Source organism: Mercenaria mercenaria, chromosome 13 (assembly GCF_021730395.1).
Source record: "Mercenaria mercenaria strain notata chromosome 13, MADL_Memer_1, whole genome shotgun sequence".
Lineage (NCBI taxonomy): Eukaryota > Metazoa > Mollusca > Bivalvia > Venerida > Veneridae > Mercenaria > Mercenaria mercenaria.
In genome coordinates, this window is record NC_069373.1 from 56,784,463 (window position 1) to 56,810,602 (window position 26,140).

At 34.1% G+C, this 26,140-nt stretch overlaps 2 protein-coding genes across 2 annotated transcripts; one reads left to right on the forward strand and one right to left on the reverse strand.

The window, feature by feature from the left end:
- Window positions 1-652: 652 nt before the first annotated feature.
- Window positions 653-22,646, reverse strand: LOC123528642 (uncharacterized). Its single transcript, XM_045308518.2, has 12 exons — window positions 22,468-22,646; window positions 22,013-22,192; window positions 21,383-21,525; window positions 20,776-21,072; window positions 18,950-19,096; window positions 14,701-14,907; window positions 12,550-12,697; window positions 5,827-6,007; window positions 4,535-5,447; window positions 3,935-4,143; window positions 3,194-3,339; window positions 653-2,597 (listed from the first exon to the last, which is right to left on the reverse strand). Exons 1-12 carry the CDS (start codon window positions 22,559-22,561, stop codon window positions 2,485-2,487), a joined length of 2,778 nt encoding a protein of 925 aa, XP_045164453.2. The 5' UTR covers window positions 22,562-22,646; the 3' UTR covers window positions 653-2,484.
- A 1,487-nt stretch (window positions 22,647-24,133) lies between these two features.
- Window positions 24,134-25,928, forward strand: LOC123530192 (uncharacterized). Its single transcript, XM_045310938.2, has 2 exons — window positions 24,134-24,841; window positions 25,491-25,928. Exons 1-2 carry the CDS (start codon window positions 24,680-24,682, stop codon window positions 25,656-25,658), a joined length of 330 nt encoding a protein of 109 aa, XP_045166873.1. The 5' UTR covers window positions 24,134-24,679; the 3' UTR covers window positions 25,659-25,928.
- The last annotated feature ends 212 nt before the right edge of the window (window positions 25,929-26,140 follow it).

The window sequence follows — 26,140 nt, forward strand, 5'->3', positions numbered from 1 at the left end:
GATGTAAGAATTGTTCAGAGCACGTTTAGAAAAAGAAAAGCGATCTAGACGTTACAAGACGAAATTATTTTAAACAAATGCTGAATGACGGAAATGACCGATATATACAGTACAATCTCTCGACTCACGTATGCTTAACCCTTACCCTGCTAAATCTCTATAATGAACTTTTCCATCTTCTAATTTGGACAATACCATTAACTGTTAAAAGAAGTGCTTAACAAAAATATACTGACTGAATAGCGAACAGGGCAGATCATGATCAGACTGCACGGATGTGCAGGCTGATCATGATGTACACTAGTCGCAAAGGCAGAATCAATCGTGTCCAGTATGATAAGGGTTAAATAAGTGTTTTCTGTGAAAAAAAAATTAAAAAATGAAATTTCTATAAATGTAAAACATTCATTTGCAATTCTGTATGGCAAGTGTTGGATTAACGATTATATAAGTATGTGTAAAGTTTGATACAATCATTTTGGTAATTTATACAACTCTATAATTTTCATCACAAAAAGCGATGTAAAGGCTTTAGAATTCAATCTGGGACCGTCTCTAAACTGATACCTTCAATATTGAGCTGCATAAGAAAAAGTGATAGAACATAGTGGACAGTTTGAAACCGTGATCACGATAAACCATATAAACTTCACTAAGATAATGTATTTAATACAAGAGATGCTACAATTGAACAATATATACAAACATAATGCGTTTTTGCAAAACCTTAATTAATACAAGAAAAAAGATCACAATCGATATTTTCTTTTAAACTCGACTTCAATGAAAAATAAAGTAGAAAATATTAAATATGATTCTCGAATTGATTTCCCCTTGATTATTTACTAAAGATACCTTTGTTTGTGCATGATATGATGACATGATCACTGAGTCTGATGTCAGTATTAAACTAATAATAGTTTTTAGAACAATAATTAAAATAGTGTTGAAAATCTAAATTATTTTTTGTTCCGCGCGCTTTCGCGCGCAGGCTTTGGCTATTATTTTTGTTCCTGAAAATCTGATGGCTATAATTTTAATTCAGCCAAAGCTAGCACTGAACATTAATATAGGTACATTGATCTACAGTTCCTCGTAACAAATACTTGATCTATAAAAAAATGATTCGACCACAAATAGCCATTCTGAGACTGTAAAGTTGCATTTTATATTTGATTGTTCCATTTTTTAAAATGAACTTTAGATTACTTTTTGTGTCATTTTAGATATTTACAGTGGGTTTCTGCAGTCAACTGTTATGGAGTTTCCATGTGTCAGTGTCCATTACGGCATCGTCCCAGATTTAGGTTTCTTGAGTTACGAAAATGATTTCCCCAGTTTTTAAACAATTTGGTATCTTCTTTTTCGTACGGTTTGATGTGAAATCTTAATGGAACACAAATTATCCAGCCATTATTCTGGAAATAGGCTAGGCCCATGTTGCTCTAAAACAATGTTCAGAATTTTTATACCTTTCTTTTTCAAAATTCAGAGATAATTTTTTTTTAATTCAAATCCCTCTATACGTGACGCAGCCATGAATTCTGTCGCAACAGACTTATGATTAACAATCTCCAGTTCCCAACGTTCATTGTCAGTCTGTTTTCATGTAGAAAAATGGTTCACGCCTACATGTTTCATCTCAGTAGAAAATAACCTCATTAGACAGTAATAACGTTTGTCCAAAATCAATTCGTGCAATTTATTACACATCCTCCTGGAGCATATCCTTTACTTGTTGATTTGTATAGTGTAAACTTTTGAACCTTGTTTTTTTCTTAATTTCACTCCAATATTTTAGAAAGTTAAAAGTTCGAAGAGAAACTCTTGACTTGGCTGATATCTGTCTTTATGGTATTGCTTTTCGAGATCATACAATTTGTAGACATAATAACCGCACTTGTGGTCGCTGTATGTCATTTTTCGGAACGTCTTTTTTGCCATTCCTTAAACATTTTTTTTGCACTTAAAACACATTTACGACGAATAGTTCGTATCTATTCTAACGAACAGTTTAATACTCTACAGGATTTATCTCTTTTTCAGTATTTCTATATAAATGTTTAGTCTTCAAAAGTCGAAGCATCATGTATCACCTATTTTCGCATGTGCGTTATAACACTTTCGAAACAAAGTATAAGTATCATAAGGACAATGCAATCAATTAAATTTGGAAAATCTAGAGTAAAGAAAAACAGCTTAATTATATCTCGAACACCTATGGAATGACAGTGAAATATGCCTATAATGTTTAGACCAATTGTGTTAAATCAAGAGCAGTATATTACTTTCAGTATAAATGAAGACATGTGTGACTTCACAACATGCGAGAAGCAGACTCCTACAGAAAGACACAGTAAAATCATTGATACTACATTTGTTGTCTCTGTGGTCACTCACATAATATATCTTTCAAGCGCTTAGACAACACTGACCAAGGTTGATTTTTATAATACATAATGGGGTTCTCTCTTTTACACAAACTTAAACACACTGAGCAGTAAGATTTTTACGTAAGTCTTCCACATTGTGAGATTTCTCCATTCTTTCTGTAGCATTATGGAAACATGGTCTGAACTCTTTCAAAAATTCTTCATCTGTGAATGAAAACCAAGACTTTAAATCAAAATAGCAGTCAGTAAATAACACATGACAACATATATGTTGAATTTTTACTGAAGCCTCTTTAACAGCATAAATTGAAACTTGTGGAGAAAATATTTGAAATGATAGACGCAAAGACTGAATTACAAACAAAATCAGACTATTTCTTCAAGTCAGGAGGAATCTGGTCACAATGCCAAAAGTGAACCCACACAAATTGCAAAGCTAGATTTGACTTTTTTGAAATATTTCAAAAGTCTGGGGGTAGAAATTTTTAATAATTGAAAAACGTTTCATATTTCAATAAAATCTGGAAAATAGATCCCTCGGAAGCACCGAGAACAAGGCAAATAGTGAAAATTGCAGACTCGGTTTGATTGAGTCTGTTCATGGGCAGTAATGGAAAAAGCAACACTGCCCGCGCCCCCTAGCACCGGCTTAAACAGTATTCAATCTTCAAATTCAAGTTTTTAATTCTGCTCAATCGTGCCACAACATAAATAAAAAGATACTCAACATCCAGACACTGATCATTTAAAAAATTGGCTGTTCATATGATAAAGTTATACATCATTATAATGGTACCTACCTGTAAGAATAGGTCGAAGGTGTTCGTCAGAAAACATAGCCTTAAAGAATAACATGGCTGTGTTCAGGGTAGCTGTCTGAAGCTTTTCATTCATAGTCCGGGTTAAACTCAGAACTGCAGATTGCACGAGATCTTTCGTCACAGACCTGAAGATAGATGATAACGTTTTAAATTGTGGAGATACTTTATAAGCACTTTTAAACAAACATACTATAATAGTACGAAACTAATGCATATTTTTGTTGTTTTAAGCACCGTTCTTAAAAAATTTACTTAAACATATACTAGTCTCAAAGCTCATATATGAAAAAATGTACAATTCATATAGTTTATGTGAACTTAAATATAATAAGGTAATGTGTATGAACAGTATCATACATTAGGTTTAAAATAGACCGCACTGGATACATGTATAGCTAAAGTTAGTATTACATCGTGCTACCACATCTTATTATAAACGCAGCTCTCTACATACAAATTTAATTCATATAGATAGTAAAGTTAAATTTTTCTAGATTAGAAGTAAATATTATATCTAGAGACAAAATGCTTCAATGAAAAATAGGCATTGGATACTTTTACGGAAATACATGAATAACAATCTGAATCTCTCTGGAGTGTATGATATACATTAAAAGCTATTAAAACACAATGTGCTGTTTATTGCGCTAAATCTTATTCTCAGCATTTTAACCGACTTACGTTAAATGTGTTAAGCAAAACCTTGTAATATGTACCCACCTATATCTAACTGCGTCAATTACGCTAATGACTATTGCAGGTTCAAGATCCATTAGAGTCATGTTGGTACCATACTGGCTGGTCGCGAATTCTACGAGTCCTTGTGGCGCCGATGCATCTTCAAGCAGGTTGGGGATAGGTTTATCAATTACCATAAGAACCATTGAATCCTCACCTCGAAATACTAACGAACCAACATATACAACTATCTGTAACATAATTTCATCTTGAATTGGTATGGTATGAATAAAAGAACACTAGGTGATGGCGGCATGGCATTAACAAGTCAATTTTTGGGGCATCATAAGTCTTAAATTTAAATCAACTGGATTCAAAACTACTTTCTATGTATTTAAGTTCAACATTTTCGAAAAAAAAGATTCTTTGAATTACAGTAAATAACTACCCAAAATTTATTACCTAAATAACTACCCCAATTTGTTACAAAACCTGTTCACAATTTAAGCATCAAGATGTCATAATATATAAGACCGAACCAACGAAACTTTAACATTATATGAACCTGAAAGTATTTAAATATTATTACACCTTTTGTAAATCCTTCATAATTTTCAAAACTACCAACTACATCGAATATACCTGTGTCCGAACAAGTTTTCCAAGAAATGTTACATCTATAACCGCAGACTTTCCCATATCATCCTTGAAATGACTTTCTCTTTCAGACTGACTAGGTGCTTCGTTATTTGTTATCTTACTATTGCCATTACCAGCATCTTGAGAATTTTTGTGCTTTACTGGAAAATCACTTTTGTCATTTACAATTTCGTTTACTCTGTTTTCACTCATGTCCGTACTAACATTTTCCTTTTCATCTTCGTATCTTACAACTTCATACCCATTATCGGTTAAATGAGTTTCGTTTACATCTGTTTTGCTAATCTGCCTCATCATGCTGTCATCTGCGCAAGAATTATTGTTCTTTGTTTTTCCATTCTGTCTCTCTACACCACTAGCACCAGCACTAACATTTTGAACAGGGCTGTCAGTTTCATCACGTTTTTGTGTCACTGACAGACTTTGTAGAAACTCACTTTCGCTTTCACTGTCAGAAACACCTGCTTCTGAACTATCTGTAACACTTCGTTTCCGTCTCTTTATTGTTTTCCTTACCAAATGTTGAACAACATTAGATGAAAAATCTCCATCAATTTCTGAAGGCACAGCTACACTTGCAGTTACTGATTGTTCAAAATCATCTTCGCTAACCGAGGAATATGTTGTTTCTGTGTCAGAACCACCGACTGTATCGTCAGCAAACACTAAGCGTTTTTCACTAGACTTAAGATTTTCATATGAACCAACCCTCTTCAGTATGCTTTGAGGCTCTTCTGTCTTCACCTCTCCCGAGAGAAGTTGATTCTGTGATATCGTCTGTGACACACTAACATTGTCATAAGTATCCCCAATCTGTTCATGTATAGATTCTGTTTCTTGATCACCTTCTTCAGTCTTCTCGTCAAGCATTTTGGACCATTTTGACTTCTTCAGTCTGTATCATATATGTATTAATTCAAAACTTTAATACTTTTCAACTTATTTGGAAGATTAAGGACCATGACAATATTTTTGAGTGATAAGTGATATCTTTTGTGACTGTAAGGATTAAAGTACATGTACATTATAGGAAGATTTGAGATATATTTTCTAGATTTGTAAAATTATCTCTGCCGTCAATGAAAACAAACAATTCTCATACGAACTTGAAAATTTGACAACTATTCCAGATATAATTTTTACAAAAATATTACGACATTTATTAACTAAAGCGTCTTTTCGCAAAATATCTTGCTTTCACATAGTTTACTCTTAAAAATGTGTCCATATGTCAAAATGAAACATTTTTAATAAATATCTATATGTCTACTTACTGTAGCTGTGGTAGTTTCGCATAATAAAATATGAATTTCCTTCCCTCTGTGTTAACACCAAGATCTCTTCCAAAATTTTTCATGATCAACTGGATAACTGGAATTCCTTCTTTGAAGACATACTCCAAAAGGTTTTCACACTGCTCTATGATGTTTGCAACATTGCTGTCAGCGGGGCTTTCTACAAAGGCCAGTTAAAGTTATTTATCTGTTTATTCTGTTGTGTTCAAACGGACTTATGTCAAGGTCGATCTTCATATTGCTATAAATGCCACTCTGAACATTATCTTGAACACAAACGGGCACACAGGTTCAACCACATATAATAAACAAATACATATCTCATGAAGATTCTTAATCCGCAGCAGTGATAGGCGAGTAATTGGAGCCCAGTAGTCTCTTGAATGAACAGAAGCAAGAATCATTTACACAGTTACCTGTCGTTTCGGATTCTTTTATAATGTTGTATATTGTCCGCAGAGATAGTGCAATACCGCATATATAGTGGTGCTGTTGAGCGCAAATAACCAATCTGCGCTATTTACCAAACGCGCAGCGCATATAACAAATTTTTGTACGTTGGTTATATGCGCAACGATTTACCAATCGTTGCGCAGGATAAATTTAACCTGCCCGATTTACCAAATGCGCAGCGCAAATAACAAATGTAACTTTATATATCAAAAATTTGCATTTCGTGTTTGATAAATCATGCAGTTGGTCAATTTATTAATAAATATAGATGTCAAATGCTGAATATCTCGGTACTTAAATTAGGTGTCATAAATTTTTTTCTACATCAGTAAATTCACGGCAGTCGGTCACCAGGTTTCAATACCTCCAATCTTATACAAGATGCAATAAAACCCAAACATGCGTGAAGGTGTGATTTCCTCCAGCTTGCACACGTCGTCCCCTGGTATGTTTTATGCTATTTTGATATTTTTCTACTTCACCCGAGCACACACTTAGCAAAATATCGTTTTTATTATATTGAAATATCTTGAAATTTCCCAATAATATTCTTTCTACCAACGGGAGCATATCTCTCAACATGTCTAAGATAAAAGATGAAATAAAAAAGTCACAGAATTAAAAGAAAATTCTTACAGATCTTATCTATATTATTATTATTATTATTATTATTATTTTATAGTACAAAATCGATTGAATAAAGAGTAGGCCTTTGATTACAGACTAAAACTATAGAGTTTTTTTACAAATCTAAATGGATCTATAATGTTACACCTGTAACTTACGTGGAAGGTCGGTCCTGCGCTAATAGCAAAGTTTGAAATTACACTGTATTTCAGATATATTTCATTCATAAAACATACTATTTATGTAACTTTCAAATGAATACTGTAGAAAAATGAATAGAAAAAGAGTGATTTCTGTCATAACGAGAACGAAATATTACATTTTTTATCTGCGCAAGATGTGTGTCTGCGCTAATAATAAATCTGGAAATTACTCTGATAACTTGAATATCTTTTATAAATCATATTAACTTTTACTTTGATTAACGATTACAGACTAAAACTATAGGTTTTTTTACAAATCAAAATGGATCTATAATGTTACACCTGTAACTTGCTTGGCAGGTCGGTCCTGCGCTAATAGCAAAGTTTGAAATTACACTGTATTTCAAACATATTCCATTCATAAAACATACTATTTATGTAACTTTCAAATGAATACTGTAGAAAAATGAATAGAAAAAGAGTGATTTTTGTCATAACGAGAACGAAATATTACATTTTTTATCCGCGCAAGATGTGTGTCTGTGCTAATAATAAATCTGGAAATTACTCTGATAACTTGAATATCTTTTATAAATCATATTAACTTTTACTTTGATTTACGATTACAGACTAAAACTATAAGGTTTTTTTACAAATCAAAATGGATCTATAATGTTACACCTGTAACTTGCGTGGCAGGTCGGTCCTGCGCTAATAGCAAAGTTTGAAATTACACTGTATTTCAGATATATTTCATTCATAAAACATACTATTTATGTAACTTTCAAATGAATACTGTAGAAAAATGAATAGAAAAAGAGTGATTTCTGTCATAACGAGAACGAAATATTACATTTTTTATCTGCGCAAGATGTGTCTGCGCTAATAATAAATCTGGAAATTACTCTGATAACTCGAATATCTTTTATAAATCATATTAACTTTTACTTTGATTTTAGATTACAGACTAAAACTATAGGGTTTTTCTCGTTATGACGGAAATCACGCTTCTTTCTATTTTTTTTTTTACTACTCCGAAAACATTTTTATGAAGTTACATAAATAGTATCTTTTAGAATTGAAATATGTTTGAAAGATCAACGTCAGTTCAGAAATTGCTATAAGCACAGGAACAACATCCCGCGCAGGCTACGAATGAAACATTATATTCAGATTTTCAAAAGCTACATTTTTAGATTGTAATCGAAAAACGAAGTAAAAATTAAAATGGTTTATAAAAGATATTCAAGTTATTGGAGTAATTTTCAGATTTCTATTAGCGCAGGACACATATCTTGCACACCTACAAAATGTAAAATTTCGTTCACATTTTGAGGAATTTTATTAGTTATTCATTCTATTTATCTCACTATAAAACATTAAACAATTGTATAAGTATAAAAGATCTGTAAGTTTGTCTTTTAATTCTGCTTATTTTTGTTTTATTTTTAATCTTGGCCATGTCAAGAGATATGCTCACGTCGGTAAAAAGAATTGCTCTTTTTCAATATGATGAAATGAAAAGTGATATGGTGAAATGTGGTAAGTGTGTGGCAATTCAGTCTGTTATGTAAGTCTCCTTTATGTTCTATATTCGGTATAAAATGACTGCGTGTGATCGAATGAAGTAAAATACTTTAGTTATAAAAAGAATAGAGAGGACGATGTGGCTATCCTAAGGAAATCACACCTTCACGCATGTTTGAGTTTTATTGCATATTGTATCATATTGCAGGTATTGAAACCAGGTGACCGACTCCCATGAATTTAATGATGTTGAAATAAATTTATGACACATTTTTAAAACCAAGATTTGCAATAATTGTTAAACAATGTAAAAGTTAGCATGGTTTATGGCAGATATGCATATTATCAGAGTAATTTCCAGAATTTCTATTAGCACAGGATCGACATCCCGCACAGGCTACGGCGTTTAAAAGTTAAAAAAAGTATGAACATAAATAAAAAAATACTTGTGTTATTAAATATACTTGGGATATTTTGTATCATTTTAATGTTTTTAACACCTATGACAAATGACTCTTAATACTGTCGTCAACAGAAATTTATAGGCCATAAACTACCAGGGACGTGAGAATCTCATTGAAATTACCGCATAAATACGCTCATTTACTTTAAAAAATGTTTTTCTTTTTCTTTACAAATTCACATCTTTACGCGTGCCTGATCACCGTCAGTTTTACAATTTTATGTAGGCCTACAAGTCTAACACTCTAATGATATTCAATTTTATCGGGAGATATCATCCATATGTTAAAGCGCAGACTCATTTACCAAACGCGCAAGACAGTTGCCCTGCGCATATAAGAAATATATAAGGTTGCCCGATTTACAAATCGTTGCGCAGATAACAAATTGGTTATTTGCGCTGCGCGATTTACCAAATGCGCAGATTGGCTATATGCGCGTAACAGTGCAATATACAGTATCGTACAATACAAATTGACTTCTTCCAATAAAATACAATGCCTACTAAACTTTAAACAAAAACAGATGTATTTTCTTTGAGTCTGAAAAAAAAGAGTTCTGTTGAGAAAATTCTAAACAAGACATTCACTGAGCATGCGCTTTGAAACTGGCGTCTTTTTAGAATGGCGTTAAAAACAATAAACACTTTTACTTTTGCAGAGCATTAAAGTGCAACTGGAGTCCAGACAGTGTTGAGAAATATTCATATAAAATCTATAACTGACAAAATATGCCAAGAAGACTTTAAAATCATAAAACACGTAATTTTAAACAAAAATAATTGATATTTCGGTCATTTTCGATTTATCACACAGATTTACCTAATAATATTAGATTGTGCGGATTAATCTGTTCGCTAAACATCAGTACTAACTGAGAGGCATTTGACAATTTATTATCAAATTAATTATTCTTATACCGATGTTATCAGGTAGTATTTAAAAAAAAATGTGACAGGCTTGGTGCTCTATGACCCATATTTCCGTCCCTTTTTCGCATTCTATATAACTGTAAGAATGGAATAACCTTTGGCCCAACCAGTATGTACGTATCTAACTCAGTGCTTGTACCAATGTCATGCAGGTAGGTAGGTAGGTAGGAAAGTAGATTATCAACAAAAGGTTACAAACCATGAGTAAACATGGTATATAATCATATTACATTTGAATAATACAATGGCGGTGTAAATGAATAAATGATTCCTACATATACACCTACACTCAAATGTATATCTACGCAATCTGACATAGAAACGATTTTCTTCACCCGAAGTAGTTCTGTCAGTACACTTGTAACGTACTAAACATATCTACTACATACTAAGCTAGTTATTAGATGGGTGGCTGTATCAGACATGTAACAGTGTAGATAAATGTCAGAGAAGAGAAAAAAGTTAAGAATAATAAATAATTCTGCGATGTTCAAAAGCCCTGTAAACAAAGGTGCACAGTTTTTGTCAAAGAGTTTTCAACGGATAACAAATCTGTAAATGTTGGTATGTTTGGGTAATTCAATAATATTTGTGTAAATACTTCGTTCTAAGGCCTTTTTATAAATTTCATTCTAACACAAAATGCAGTTCATCCTCTTGTACATCATATATTACACATTACCACGTTCTTGGAATTTTGTTCGGCTTGTATCATCTACCTGTCTCTATTATTAACCTATGCGCTAACAATCTAAATTGGACTTAAAAACGAAAATTGAAATCAGGTTATAAGAGGAGGCCCTTGAAGAATTGTCTAAAGATTCGTTCCAGTGTTGCGTGAAATTATCATCTCTGATACTTTGACTGAAGCTGGACAAAAGTAAAGTTTCATTTCCTACTCCTTGATTTAGCCAGGCATAATGAAATCCTAATTGATCTAATATTGACTGACTTATTTGGCCAAACAATTTATTTGGCTATAAGTTCTATCTCGTATTCCATTATGTCATAAACTTTTCTAATATATCCGTTTCTTTCCAACTTCAATATTTCAAACAAAATTTTATTATCTGACACAGTCTATGGTTTAGTAAAAGTTCTCTTCCTAACTCTCCATATATCCATTTATAAACGAATTATGTGTTTGTAACCGTACACCTGAAATGTTTGGCAAAACTGCAAATGAATATTTCAAACTTCTTTGATCATATTATGCCCCATACCTCCATAGTTTAAAACAGGTAATAATATCTTATCAAGAAGATCTACTGTATGCGACACTGGCAAAATATTAAAATTTTATATATGCATTTTAAGCTTTGAAGTTGCATTTAGTGCCTGGCCTAATAAAGCTTCATATGTTTTAGAATATTATCCACTGGTGGTAAAAAACAAGTCCTAAATATATGAGTTTATTAACTCTTTCAGTTTCTACATTTCCTTATACAAATCCAATATTTCTACTATTCTTTCCTCCTATTTTAGAACTATTACTTTTGTTTTATTTGCGTTTACATTAAGCTCCCATTTGTCGCAATAATCCTTTAACATATCTAGAACATAATGGAGTTCATGTGCTGTTTCGTATATAATGGCGATATAGATTAGTATACAATAGTAAGAATAATTTGAACATTCCTAGAGTAATGCCATGAAACCTCTTTAGCACTAACGTATCTTCTAGATCATTGATTACAAAGAAAAACAAGAAAGGTGACAGGCAGTCCTCTTGACGAACCCCTAACACATATACCAAGCTTTCACTTAGCGAATTTTTATCTTAATTCTTTACTTAATCGTTTACACTGATTTTAGGACGCACATTATTTTCCCTCATTTATCTGAATTAATCTTAGCCAATGATAATCCCTTACAATATAATTAAAAGCCTTCGTATAACTACAAAACAGACAAATAGATCTTTATTTTTATTCAGCATATAATTTATTATGCTTTGTATACTATGGTTAATCATACACTTATCGACTGTATTTACTGTACAATTTGGTAATGTTCATACATTGATACATTTTGTGGCTCTGTCAAGTTTCAACATGTGAAAAATTAGAAACAAGCTGTGTAATGATCATAAACTGTTATTATAAGCTAAACAACAACAACAGCTGAAAGAAAATTCATTAAGCCGCGACAGTTACACAGTGATAATCAAAAATCTAAAGCTACATAGTGACTATATCTGAACGCTGGCTGTGTGATATTTTGGACCATTCGGACGATAAAACGATGAGTGCCTGTGCATATCAGCTATGTAGCAAGTAGGCCAATTCGAAGGGAAAAAACAACGAATGCATCAGGATGCTGTCTGCTGTAAGGCGATAAAACATCGAGTGCTTCAGCGTGTTGGCTGTGTGGTCTTAAGGGTCATTAAAATATAACACAATGGCTTAATCTGGATCCTGACTGTACCGCACGTAGGGATATTCGGGCGATAAAACAATGTTGCGTCAAATATGTTTTTAACAAACGTATGCACATCATTATTTTCAGTGTGGATTAAAAAGATGTCAAATACAGCTTTATATCCTTTAGTGTTCTCACCTGTATCCAGCCAGCTGTTTAAAACATTTATCAGGGTAGAGGCAAGGTTAGCCAGCATGCGACAAACAGACCTTGACAGCGACAGATTCGTGTTGTGGTATTTGACAGACCGTATAGCTAAATCGAGACCAGCCTCTCTCAGTGGTGCCTGAAATGAATATATATGAGCCGTGCCATGAGAAAACCAACATAGTGGGTTTGCGACCAGCATGGATCCAGACCAGCCTGCGCGGATCCATGCTGTTCGCTTTCAAAGCCTATTGGAATTATGGAAACTGTTAGCGAACAGCATTAGGAATGCGCTTTTCCATCCGTCCGTCATTCCGTCCGTCCGTCCGTCCTTCCGTCTGTCCGCAATTTCGTGTCCGGTCCATAACTCTGTCATCCATGAAGAGATTTTAATATTACTTGGCGCAAATGTTTCCCATGATGAGACGACGTGTCATGCGCAAAACCCGGACCCCTAGCTTAAAGGTCAAGGTCACAATTGGAGGTCAAAGGTCAACAGAGCCTTTTTCCTGTCCGGTCCATAACTCTGCCATCCATGAAGGGATTTTAATATTACTTGGCACAAATGTACCTTATAATAAGACAGTGTGTCATGCATAACTTTCAGACCCCTAGCTCAAAGGTCAAGGTCAGACTTGGCAGTCAAATGTTAACATGGCATGAACAGAGTCTGTTTCGTGTCCGGTCCATAACTTCTACCATCCATGAAGGTATTTTAATATTACTTGGCACAAATGTTCCCCATGACAAGATGACGTGTCATGCGCAAAACCCTGACCCCTAGCTTAAAGGTCAAGGTCACAATTGGAGGTCAAAGGTCAATAGGGTTATTTTCCTGTCCGGTCCAGAACTCTGTCATCCATGAAGAGATTTTAATATTACTTGCCAAAAATGTTCCCCATGATAAGACGACGTGTCATGCCCAAAACTCAGAACTCTAGCTTAAAGGTCAAGGTCACACTTGGAGATCAAAGGTCAATTGGACATTTTTCCTGTCCGGTGTATAACTTTGTCATGCAAAACAGGATTTGAATATTACTGGCACAAATGTTCACCACTATGAGACGGAGTGTCCTGCGCAAGAACCTGGTCCCTAGGTCGAAGATCAAGGTCACACATAGAGGCCAAAGGTCAGATACAAGAATGACTTTGTCTGGAACACTTCTTCTTCATGCATAAAGGGATTTTGATGTAACTTGGCATAAATGTTCACAACCAGGTCCCTAGGTCTAAGGTCAAGGTCACACTTAGAGGTCAAATGCCAAATTCAAGAATGACTTTGTCTGGAGCATTTCTTCTTTATGCATGGAGGGATTTTGATGTTACTTGGCACAAATGTTCACCACCATGAGGCACTCTTGTTTTTAGTATTATGTCCCTATATTATTACTATAAATAGCTTATACTGTAACTTATTTATTACAGGCCGTAGGGAAAAATCGAGACCAGTTTTCTGTGGTACAACATGCAAGTTGCATCCAATTTTTAGGTGTATTTAGGCCTATCTCTACCTGGTAAAGAGTTTTGTGTAGACTAATATAGATTTTTTTTTCTACTATAAATAACTTTTATGATACCTTTTTGATAATCGGCCAAAACAAATGCTATATGAAAACAACTATAGGTTTTTATATATACAAATTTTAACCCAAGTGTTTTGATAAAACATATTGTATATGTAGTACAATATTGTTTATACATTATTGACAGATATCAGTTCATTACGTTATACTGCAGTAGAGAAAATATGGTGCCTTCCAGTAGGGAACTTTGTATCGCATGGCAATACTTCATTCACTTGTTATGTACAGGGATCTACTTAACATACATGTACTAAGAAATTACGCAAGCTTACAACGGACGACATTTTGTGTTAGCTTGTGTCTATGTATTCCGCTGTTTATCTGGATTACTTGCTTCAACTGAGGTTGAAAAACAATAGATTGAAAAAATGAAAGAGCAAAGGTTTAAACAATGATCTTATTCGTTCATAAAAGGAATGAGTTTTCTGCTCAATCACACTTTTGCCAGATTTAATCCGGCTTTTTAATACCTATTTATCGAAATCATGACATCATTAAATAAGTCTCTATTAAGAGCAGAGGTGAGCAATATGTAGATCTTTACCCATTTTAAAGTTACCTTTTTATCTAGAGTTGGTTTATATGTAGCAATCTTTGCCAAGATATCTACACCACACTGTTGTACCTCAACCACATCCAAATACGCTGATATACTCCCTAGAACTGCCGCAGTTGTCTGGTAACGTACCATGGTAACAAGGTTGTTGTCAAAATGACTGAAAGTGCGTAGTAGGTCCAAGATAAGAATGACTCTCTCAACTGGATCCTAAAACAGTCAAATTCTGGTAAACTTGAGTAACATCCAATTCTCTGACATATAATTTGCAAATATTTACGACACTCAAAAGTAAAAAGCACAAAAGCAATGGTAATAACGCCTGGGTTCACATCAAGTTTTACTTTTAAAGCAGCGTATTCCATTATGTAAATGGACACGCCCCTAAACTTATTGCAAGATTAATGCAAGTATGAGGCAAGTCCAAAGTTGTTACTTCGGCTCAGTATCTGTTTAGAAAAGACACATGTGCTGTCAGTAAGGAGAAAGCTTATCCATAGTGTTGGCTCTTAACATTTTGACTTAATAACCGTGCTAAATAGCGAACTGGAAAAAAATATTTTTACAAAATACTAGTATATATACGATTTGCGGGATTTTGAAGACGTTTCGTCCTACTTTAAAAAGCCTGATAACAAGCTTTGCCCTCTAACAATGGTCCAGCAAAACAAAACTTCGAATTAGATTCTTCCATACAGCATTTTTAGAAACAAATAACTATGTCCATCTCATACACTGCAGTAAAACATCAGTTTTAATTAACGTTTTGAGACGTATTGGAAAAATAAAGCTTGAACACTTGAATCAATTTTTAACAGATGCACTTGAAACGTTAATATCGCTTGCATGCCTTACTAAAAGTTATAATTATGGTAACGATACGAGTAATGTATGAATGTTTTCTTCATTTCAGCACCTAATATATCAAATTCTCCAGAGAGCAATGAACAGTATAGTCAGAATGTAATTGTAACATAAAAATATCAACCCGATTAAATTTTTCAAACAAGTTTCAGCTTATTGATAAGTAAAGGGATTTTAACTCGTTTACAGGCATGCCTCTTTAAATCTCAACCATATTATATCTTCTACTTTTAAATTGTATTAAGAACACATTATGTTTCATGATAACACTATATCTTATTTTGGCATAATTTACATGATAAATAAATACGTATAGTTATTGAAGATTACGACGTGTAGATTCACATGTTAAACTCAGCCGACACTTATTATTACCATATATCATATGTGTACGTGAAAGGGTTCATCTAAACATTAGTATTTTCTTTTTATATGTACATGCCTTCTCCAATAGACTTAAATCTCCTAATATTCAACTGTAAATTACAAATACGTGCACATTCTGACTTAGGATATTTAGGTTTGATGTAAATTCATGCGCGGTTCCGGACTCCCCATCCCCCTGGAACATCCTAAAACAGGAAAGAAGAGAAGAAGGAAACAAATGGTTTTTCGAAAGGCAACACTAGGACCGCATTCAAAGTGTATGTGGCTGCTGCTGCATACGACCCTGACGTAATTCGTATTTATGTGAATTATCTCAAAGAAACAAGGAATTTTATCTTTAAGAAAGTTTAATTTCATTATTTTTCCTAAATTTAACAGGTGAGCTCATGAAAATGTGAAAGTAAGGGGTTTATAATTTTATTATATATAAAATTGCCGTGGAAAAGGTGTTCTTATACGCTCCTAAAATGCCCCAGAATGCAGGAAATGAAGCGCTGAATTTCAAACTTTTCCGGGTGGGCGTGCCCCCGGACCACCCTAGCTGGTCGGCTACTTTTCTATTTGAGTCTGTTCAACAAAAACTTATTGATAACCTTGCACTTATATACGGCTTACATCCACACGAATCACATCAAATTATATAGCAAAAATATATAGTGTATAAAGACACATGTTTGTCATAGTAAGGGTTCGGACCCCCTCTGAAAAAATTGGCTGGATCCGCGCATGAAATTGCATGTGTAAATAGGCAACCGTCCTTGATAACTTCGTTACAATGATAAACACTGAAGTAAATCAACGTACACATCATTTACACTAAGGTAAAATATATCTTCCTTGATGTATTCATATCCATAATAACATATTTATTGACACTTAAATGTGATCATGTAGAGGTGGCTACGTTATATGTCAGACATAACTATATTGCATTAAACTGCGAACTCGTACTAAACCATTACAAAAACGAGATAAATAACTATGGTTAGATGTTTTACACATAATGCGTTATATTTAATAGAGACTGCTATAGCCAGGTTTTATTTCCATAAAAAGAGTTAATTCTACTATTTTATAAACTAACCATGATAATGGTTTATTGATAGCATGAATTTCTTTCATAAAATAATGCTTGAATCTCAATGTCAGGTTACAATGAAACTAAAATCTCAATACAATCTCATCTGCCAATTAACTTTTATGTACATTTGCAAACTTTAAATACAACAATGAAGTAACTTAAATCTTGATACATCCCATCTGCATGCTAACTGCTATGCAAACTTAAAACGCCACAGCAAAGTAACTTTACAGTAACTTATCTCTTGATAAATCTCATCTATGCAAACTTAAACACCACAACAAAGTAACTCATCCTTGCTACGTGTTAACTGTCATGCAAACTAAAACTGCCACAACAAAGTAACTTAGTCAGCTGCATTGCATATTTACTTGTACAATACAATCCTTGCAAAGTGTCAACTTGTACGAAGGCATCAAACACCAAAACAATACATGATCTTAAGTACAATCACCAAATATCAGTATTGCGATCATCTTTGCTTTTAACTCACCTGAAGGTTTCCTTCGTTAGAAAATAAAAATAGGTTATATAAGACAAATCATTAAAGCTCTTGTTAGACAGAAAATGAAGAAACTACTTGTTTATCGATATTTGAATACTCTTTCCCTTTTATATTCTTGTTTTCCTTCTTCAATAACTTACTTACTAACGAAATAGAAACAGCGCAACCTGCGAATAAAGACCAAGAACCAACCGGGTTTGAATTAAGGTTACATTACACTCGAAACTTGCGGTCTTTACAATCACGTGATTACTGGTCACCTATTTTAGTCACCGGTGGGCACATTTCGATAGAACCATCGACCTACTGTGAGCCAGCTGGACAGCCCCATCACACGACGACCTGAGCAGGGCTCGAACCCACACATGTGAGGGTCAAGTGATTCATATCAGCGACTTTACCCACTTAGCCACGGAGGCCCCTATGTCAAAAACTCAGCTGAACTCTCTGTTTCTGTTATTGTTCATGTATTTAAATAAAGATGCACTGAAAGATTACTTCACTAAATTTACGAAACAATTTATAACCATAAACTATGATAATTTTGTTATTTTCAAAATTACAAGAACCTACGTACGATTAATTATTAGCATTTAACTGATATAAAACCACGCTTGTACTAAGTCTAGTCTGCTCAGAAAAGTAAGGTATCGTTATTATTTGTGTGACAAACGCAACCTTATAAAGAAACAATGTTATATTTGTGTTTGAACATGGTGATTAGTTCTGTCTGAATTGAGCAGAACAGTTCTTAAGCTAGCATAATCTGGTTTGTCATTTACTTAAATAAAACAGGAGAACAACAGTGATGAAATCTGCGATAAACAACAACTGACGCGTGGGAACATTTTGACGTCAGTTATGACGGCAAATTACCACGTTACTACTCAGATAAATGAAGTTAGGCATATTTTTACCGTAATCTTTCAAATAGCGTTTAAGAATAAAAATAAGGAGACGTTCTTGTAGTTTATCGTCCGATCTACGACCGGTCTTCTTCAGATGATTTGATAATGTTGAATTCCTGAGAATCTGAACACTGAACCATTGTAAACCGAACGATAAACAACGCCGAAGTCTTGATTATTTTATAATAAATCATAGGGCCTACTGTGTGGAGCGAAAATAAATACATTGTGCAAGTTCAAGTGTAAGTATCCCATCAATAACTGTTTTAAAAGATAATGGTTTTGAAAAAGGAACGGACACAGACTGTTGGTAAGGCAGTTCAATTTTAATGGCTGATTAAATTCTATACAAAAATGTAACACTGTTTACACGTGGTGTAATGTTTGTGTTGAATAATTATTGATAAATCTTCACTTATATCTTTACTTCTTTATCATCAAAATATATTTTAACACAAAATAAAACTTCCTGAACACAAGGTGATAAAAGAATAAAAACTAACTTACAATGCATTGTTTGAGGAGTTCGGTGAGGAACCTAACGGCAGGTCCGTGCATTGGACGTGTATTTGATCTGTCAGGGACTTTGGCTAGAGCTTGCGATATATCAGAGAGATAATTCATGTATATATCCCTGCAGTATTCTATAGTATCCTGAAATATAAATAGTTTCATGATTTTGCTTCAACAACAACAACACCAATACTAAAATTATTAAAGACGCCCCACAAAATAACTGTATTTCCATGATGGTAATTATATATGGTTTGCATAAAAAAGAGAAATGACAAGTATCTAGTTACAAATTGACAGTGACATACACAAGGCCAATACTATTTGTTTAATATCCAAATAATATAAAAAAAAATCAAATTAATGTAGTAGTAAGCACAGTACTTGATGTATTAAGGTGAGTTTAGACCACACTTTGTTTCTACAGTGCAAGATAGTTATTATTCTATGTTTTAAAAACTATACTGAAAAGACAATGACTGAATAAGTTGTGAAAACACACTAAATCAGGGAGAGCCTAAATTGTCCACCTGTCATAAATTGATTTGATTGATACATCTTGTAGAATAGCTGTATTTTACCAGTATCATCAGAATAATTTGTACGAAGTTCATGTTGGGGGAAAAAGGTAGATCACTAGGTTAAGGTGGGTCTTTAAGCTCAAATTACAAAAGTGACGCAAGAGAATACGATGAGATATATAGTCTGAAACTGACATTTTATTCTTCGCCAAATGTTTAACAAATTGCTAAAGATAATTAAATGACATTGTGCCTGAAACTTATTTGGAGGATAATTAATATATTATTAGGGAATCGGTCCTACAGATTTTCGTCGCGATCCCTCTACGGTAAAATGCGATATATACCGAATTAGATATACTATCGATTTAAAAAAAAGTAGTCGTCCGGCACGTGCACAGAGCGTCAAATTTGTGCTTAATAAGCGTCCACGTAACTTATCTGAACCACAATGTCTTGCACACCAGTGCAATTATGGACAGTATTGTTTTTTATTCCAAAAATCTACGTTTAAATGGATACAAATACATATTTCTGGGCAACCTGATGGACTGTAACGATTCCCGGTTGACGCATTGCCTTATTTCATATTAACATACATTTAAACTTAACATTTTTATGGGGTTTAGTTAACCCCTCTGAAGTTCATTTTTCTCGTCACCATCATTTCTTTGGTCACTACATAAAAATAGATGCATGAACGGTGAATTAATAAAAGCAAATGATCCGTATCTTCCGATCTTATTTGGGACAAGCTAAATTTTGGTTTTACTAAAGCTTCTACTTTTTTCATTGCATTATCCGCTTCATGTACAGTAAAGTGTAAGCCCCGTATTTCCGATTCATATTAATACTTTTCATTTGCATTAAAGCGATTCGTTCACTCATTTTAGGCGAACATTCCTTCTTCTTTAAAATCCTTTAAATGTGGCTAATGTGAAAGTGAAAGATACAAACTTATTGAGGCATGATTCCTGAAAGATAGTTCATAATTAACAAAACCAAACTGTGCAGAAGATTGAAATAATGGAGAAAAGTCAATGTCACTTTTGCATTTTTACCTTAATCTAACAATAAAGTTTGCTCACTATTTTTTAGTATCATAGATACATTCTATGCCAATTTTGACAGAAATGAACATGTTGAAAATTTTCATCCGATTTGTGGGCGAGTAGCTTTAATACCTGATACAGCATACTTTAAACCAAATAAACACAAAGTATATGATAATGAATATTCTTAATGCGTTTGTTTAACTGTTTAAGATAATAACATCTTCATAAAATTGTTATCATTTACCATGAACAATTTAAATACATCATCTAATAGCTTGGGGGTGATAGTTGCATCAGTAAACATCCGAAGTTGTTTGGCAAAGTAGCTCGCTGACAGTATACTGATCTGTTCAGGTGTCTGTAGGTTGCGAAACAAATTCTGTTCCGAGTCAGCCAGATCGAGCATGCACCAGCTCGTTTCTAGCCATCTCTTGTCGGCACTTTCCTCTTCCGCTTCGACTTTATCATCATGCGTTTTTGGAACTGTCGCATCGGCAGCAGACCTACTTTCTGATGATCCTTTTGTCTCTGTTTTCCCTGTCTACAAAAATATTTGGTTTTCCGAATAATAGTTGTGTTACTGTAAATTGTCAAATTAAATGTTACGACCGAACATACTATAACACTTTGTAACCAACCGGTCTCTCTTCAGTAACAGGACCCGCCTCTGATGAAACTCTCACCTTCGACCTCACAATTGCGGTTCAGACGCTCCAATATTGCAAGATTGCTATTTAACTTTGAATATATATTAATCTTGAAGTTTAAACATATCTGGCTTTTATGGTTTTGATTGATATTATTAAGTATCTAACGTGGATTTATTGCCAATTATGATTTTAAATCGTTACCGAACTGGTGCTCGAGTTCCTCGTTGGTTTTGTTGGCGGGTCGCCAAATGCAAGGCCAGGTGTCGGTGGCAGCTTTCTCCGTCGTTTAGGGATAGGTCCATCAATAAACATTAGTTTCTTATCTGCAACCTCAAGTTTTGCACCTGAAGTTGAATATTTATCTCAGTCGTTACTAAACACAATCTACTTCATGTTGAGTTTATACCAAAATCGTATATGAATTACTTGAACAATCTAGCAGACGAGACGCGGTTATTTTCTAGAGCCAGTTTTTTGTGAGTTTAGATCATATGGCAACTTTCCAGCTTTGATGGTGGAGGAAGACCCCAGGTGCCTCAGTGCATTATATCATCACGGTAGGGTACCTTGGTAGAACCATTGACTTTCCGTAAGCTACCTGGAGGGCTTCCTCAAATGTAGAATTCGACACCCCGAGTGAGGCTCGAACCCACAACAGTAAGGGGCAAGTGATTCAAAGTCAGCGAGGCCACAGAGGACCCTAACAACATTTGTAAGATAACACTTACAATATCAAAATTAAAAATGTTTAAAAAATCCAGATAATTATTTTGAGATAATTTGTTTTGAATGAGGTGACTACAAAACCAATTAATTATTTAATATGCAAACCATCTATCAAATGTGTTTCTGCGGAAAGGGGCTCTTCGGATGAGTTCATGTAGCAGACTAGATCTGTATTGGCAGGAGATAAAGTGCAGCCTCCATTCTCTTGCAATGTCAAGGTTAACAGTATCATACACAAGTCATCATCCGTTGTTTCTATAGCAACATCTCCCTTTGTTGAAAGTCCTTTTGGGTTAAGATAAATAACTTATATTTACAAATGTAATTTATTAACACAAGTGTGTTAGTTTCATGGGATCAGTTTATCGCAGAGATAAAGCAGATTAAGAAATAGAAAGTTGACTTTAAAATATCAAATCGCCGATAGATCTAGTAAACTCTGTACATACGAATGCATACTTCCTTCACTGTGTTAATAAACTACTTAGATAGCTTAATATTATTAAACTGTTTAAACTTGCCTATATATACATATAAATGTATAGAGAGTTAATCCATACCTATTAAATAGGTTCCACATCCAGTGACTGATACATCTTTCTTGTCTATCAAATCTTTAAATGAAACGGTTTTGGTAAGACATGTTGCGTCCATATTGTCTCAATATATAGTACACATGACTTTTAATCATATCGGGTACATACAACCTACTTTCGTTTTTGCTCGTCACGTGATCGGCGTCCGATATGTAAGTATTTACGACTATATATGGACACGACATCGTTTTAGTCTTAGATACTGAAATAAGTGTGTTTTCGTTTTCTTATTTAACATGACATAAATGGTAACGTGTATTTTTTTTATTTATTTATTTTTTTTTTTGTTGTAATTTAATCTAGATATGATTTAAGAATTATTTTAAACAGTGGTGATCGTACGCGAATTTAACTGTCTGCTTCAAGAGCAACATACGTACGTCGCTCCTTCATGGGAGGAAGCCATCCAGCTGGCTTACGGAAGGTCGGTGGTTCTACCCAGGTGCTCGCTCGTGATGAAATGGTGCACGGAGGGGCACCTGGTGTCTTCATCCACAATCAAAGCTGGAAAGTCGCCATATGACCTATAATTGTGTCGGTGCGACGTTAAATCCAGCAAAATAAATAAAATCCTTCAACATGGTTGTTTATCAGTGCATATAATGAAACACCAGGTACCAAAAAAAGTGGAAGGCATAGTTATAAATTATGTTTTTCTTCGACATTTTTTTATATTCTAGTGAAGAGAATAGAGTTTGCGTGCGTGAGTGAGTATCTAATAATTAGGACCTAGTATTTTCTCGTTAGGACGAAGTAACACATAATTAGGACGTAATGACACCTAAATAGGAAATGGTTCCTCCACATTAGGGCTGATAATTTCTCTTAATAAGGAAGTTAGCGTATCCTTATTAGGACTTAAAGACTCAGACTGAAAGATGAATCCGTTTATCTGTTGTTATCATCTATGCAGTCGTGGAATCCTCGTCCACGTTGCTGTCATCGTAGATATAGCGTCAATGTATCAACGTTGTCAACGTTCATTTATTGTAATACTGTGGTCGTTTGCATCGTGATCATTAACTTGATTATCAACATTGCAGCCGTCGGTAATGTCGTCGTCGGTATACACGTCGACGTCTACATGTAAGTCTTAGATTTAATTAATGGTCTTGCTTCCGCCGTTTTATTGCTGTTCTATGTAACAATCATTAAAACGTTTCTGTCGCCGTCGGAATGACTGTTGGCGTCAGTTTAGTGACCATAATCAGCATGTTCAGTTTATGCAGTCGCTAAAATCTATCATACATCTCATGGATATGATCAAATTTAGTTATTTTCCAAAATGAAACGATTTATTCTAAATTACTGCGTCCTGTTTAGGAGTTACTATATAAGTCCGAATTAAAGACTGCTCAGTTTTAATTATGAATAATCTAGTCCTAACTTCTAATTAGGAGAAAGTAACTCCAATTATTGTTTTACGAATGTGGCACTGGTACTCTTCCATAGAGCGGTGAAGTTTACTCGATCGAAAGATTACAAGTAATAGATATTATTGAGAGTAAACCTTTATCAGGTTATTGTCATTGAATAATAAATAATTAAACATTATTGACAGTCATTTCAAACCTACAATAAAGCCTTTATAATTTATTTATTTTGGATCATAAATCTGTAAATATTCGAGTATACTCAATGGAATGACAATAATAATTAATAAGCATGTATACAACTTTATATATCGGGACGTATTCCTGGTCGATATCGCCATAAATTGTCATGTTTATGAAACACTTCTAGACATTCCTATGTATTTTAACAAGACCAAATATCACTTGTATGGCAGTTCTGTTATGTTGATGCATTTCTTCAAAACAAAAGCTTAGTACCAAAGTGTAAAGGTCTTCAGAATTTTGGATAATGTACGCTGATAGTTTTTATTGGTTAAACCTGCCAGAAACAATAGATTAATTAATTAATAACATATCCTAATAAACCGTGTTTCCTGGCTACAATAAAAGCTTATATCTGTCTATCAAATGCGGAATTACTATGGAAACAAAAGCTTTATATGCTTTAGATAGTTATATGAATAATTGATTGAATTATCAGTTGTATTCGCCGTCATACAGAACTTAAAGGCACAGAAACAAGTTATTGAGGATTTATAAATCATGTGAATTAAAAACGTGCATGGCAATGGTGGTAAACATTTTTGGCTTTACACGATTCGATGGGCGATAGCACTAATGAGAGAATGAGAGACAAGGATCTTGCCGAGGAAGAAATTTTGAACGCGGCCACGAAACTTGTTGCTGAGGCCATGGCTACGGGAGTTATAAACTTTTTTGAAAAGTCAATAAATACTGATAGAAGGACTGTGTACAAAAACCTTGTGAGTAGACCTTTTCTTAGTCCCTCGGGCTGCTGTGCCAGTTTACACAGCCAAAAGCTTTGTTCTTAATTAATCCTTAACATACATAAAATATCTTAAAAGCACAATTATTCCTTTATCTGATCACCCAGCGTGTGTTTGGAGGCAAGTAAAGGTCTGTTTAAATGTATATGCTGGAAAAGATTCCAAATTCAATATACTACTTGTGGACAAAAAAGTAAGAAACGGGACGACTCTCAACGCTTAGGTTATAGCTCTACCATTTTCCACAAGCATACACGCTATTTAACCTTTAGACTGCTGGCGGCGAGTTATTCTGCCTTTGCGACCAGTGCAAACTAAGATTAGCCTGCACTGTTCAGCGAACACCCATTTGAATAATAAATGGTATTGTCCAAATTGAACGATGGACCAGTTCATTTTAGAAATGTAGCAGGGTAAAGGTTTCAAGACATCTGATAATGTACGTCCAACTGAAAGTTTTGCTAAGATCCGTCTAAAATAAACGTTCTTGTCTTTCCAATGTTAAACTGAAAATAGCGACGGGGTTTTCTTTTCTTCTAGGCGCTCAAAGTTCGTTTTAATCATATATGACACAGACGTGTACATAATAACAAATTTTAAAAAAAAGTTTAATTTTTACTTACAGATTGAAAAGGCAAGGACGTCTACGACAACTGTGTCAAAGCGGAACAATCTAGACCTTTATGAGTGCGTAAACATCGTGCAAAGTATCCTAAAGGACTGTTTATGCGATCCTGACGGTGTTAGTAGGCGCGCATCATCTAGCAAAAGTTCCACGTGCAAGCTTTTGTGATTTATGATTTGTAAGCCTTTCCTGTAAAATTAAAACTGAATTAAAACTATTTTGATATTTGAAGAGTGATAATTTCCATGTGTGGCGAGAATTTTACGATAAATCTGAAAATGAAACATTTTAAAGCCTCCAATGAATAATATTTATTTCTAACTAAAATCCACCAAGAGCAAAATGCTCTGTAACATGAAAAACACAATTACCGATGCATTTTCTTGTTCATATATCAAACTATGTAAATATTTATCCATGCTTTAATAATTAAATGTATTGTCAACATAATCTTTGTAGTTGAACAACATTTTCCTTGAATTACGGGGAAACTATAAAAGAATGATAAATTTTATGATGCTATGAACCCTGGTTAAAGATCATCTTTAAGATGGTGTTGGGTTTGGGTTTACAATCATTCCCGATTCTTGGATATTTCTGGTAAGGGCGGTGGTAAGACGCTGTACTATGAAAGCAAGAGTCACGAGTTC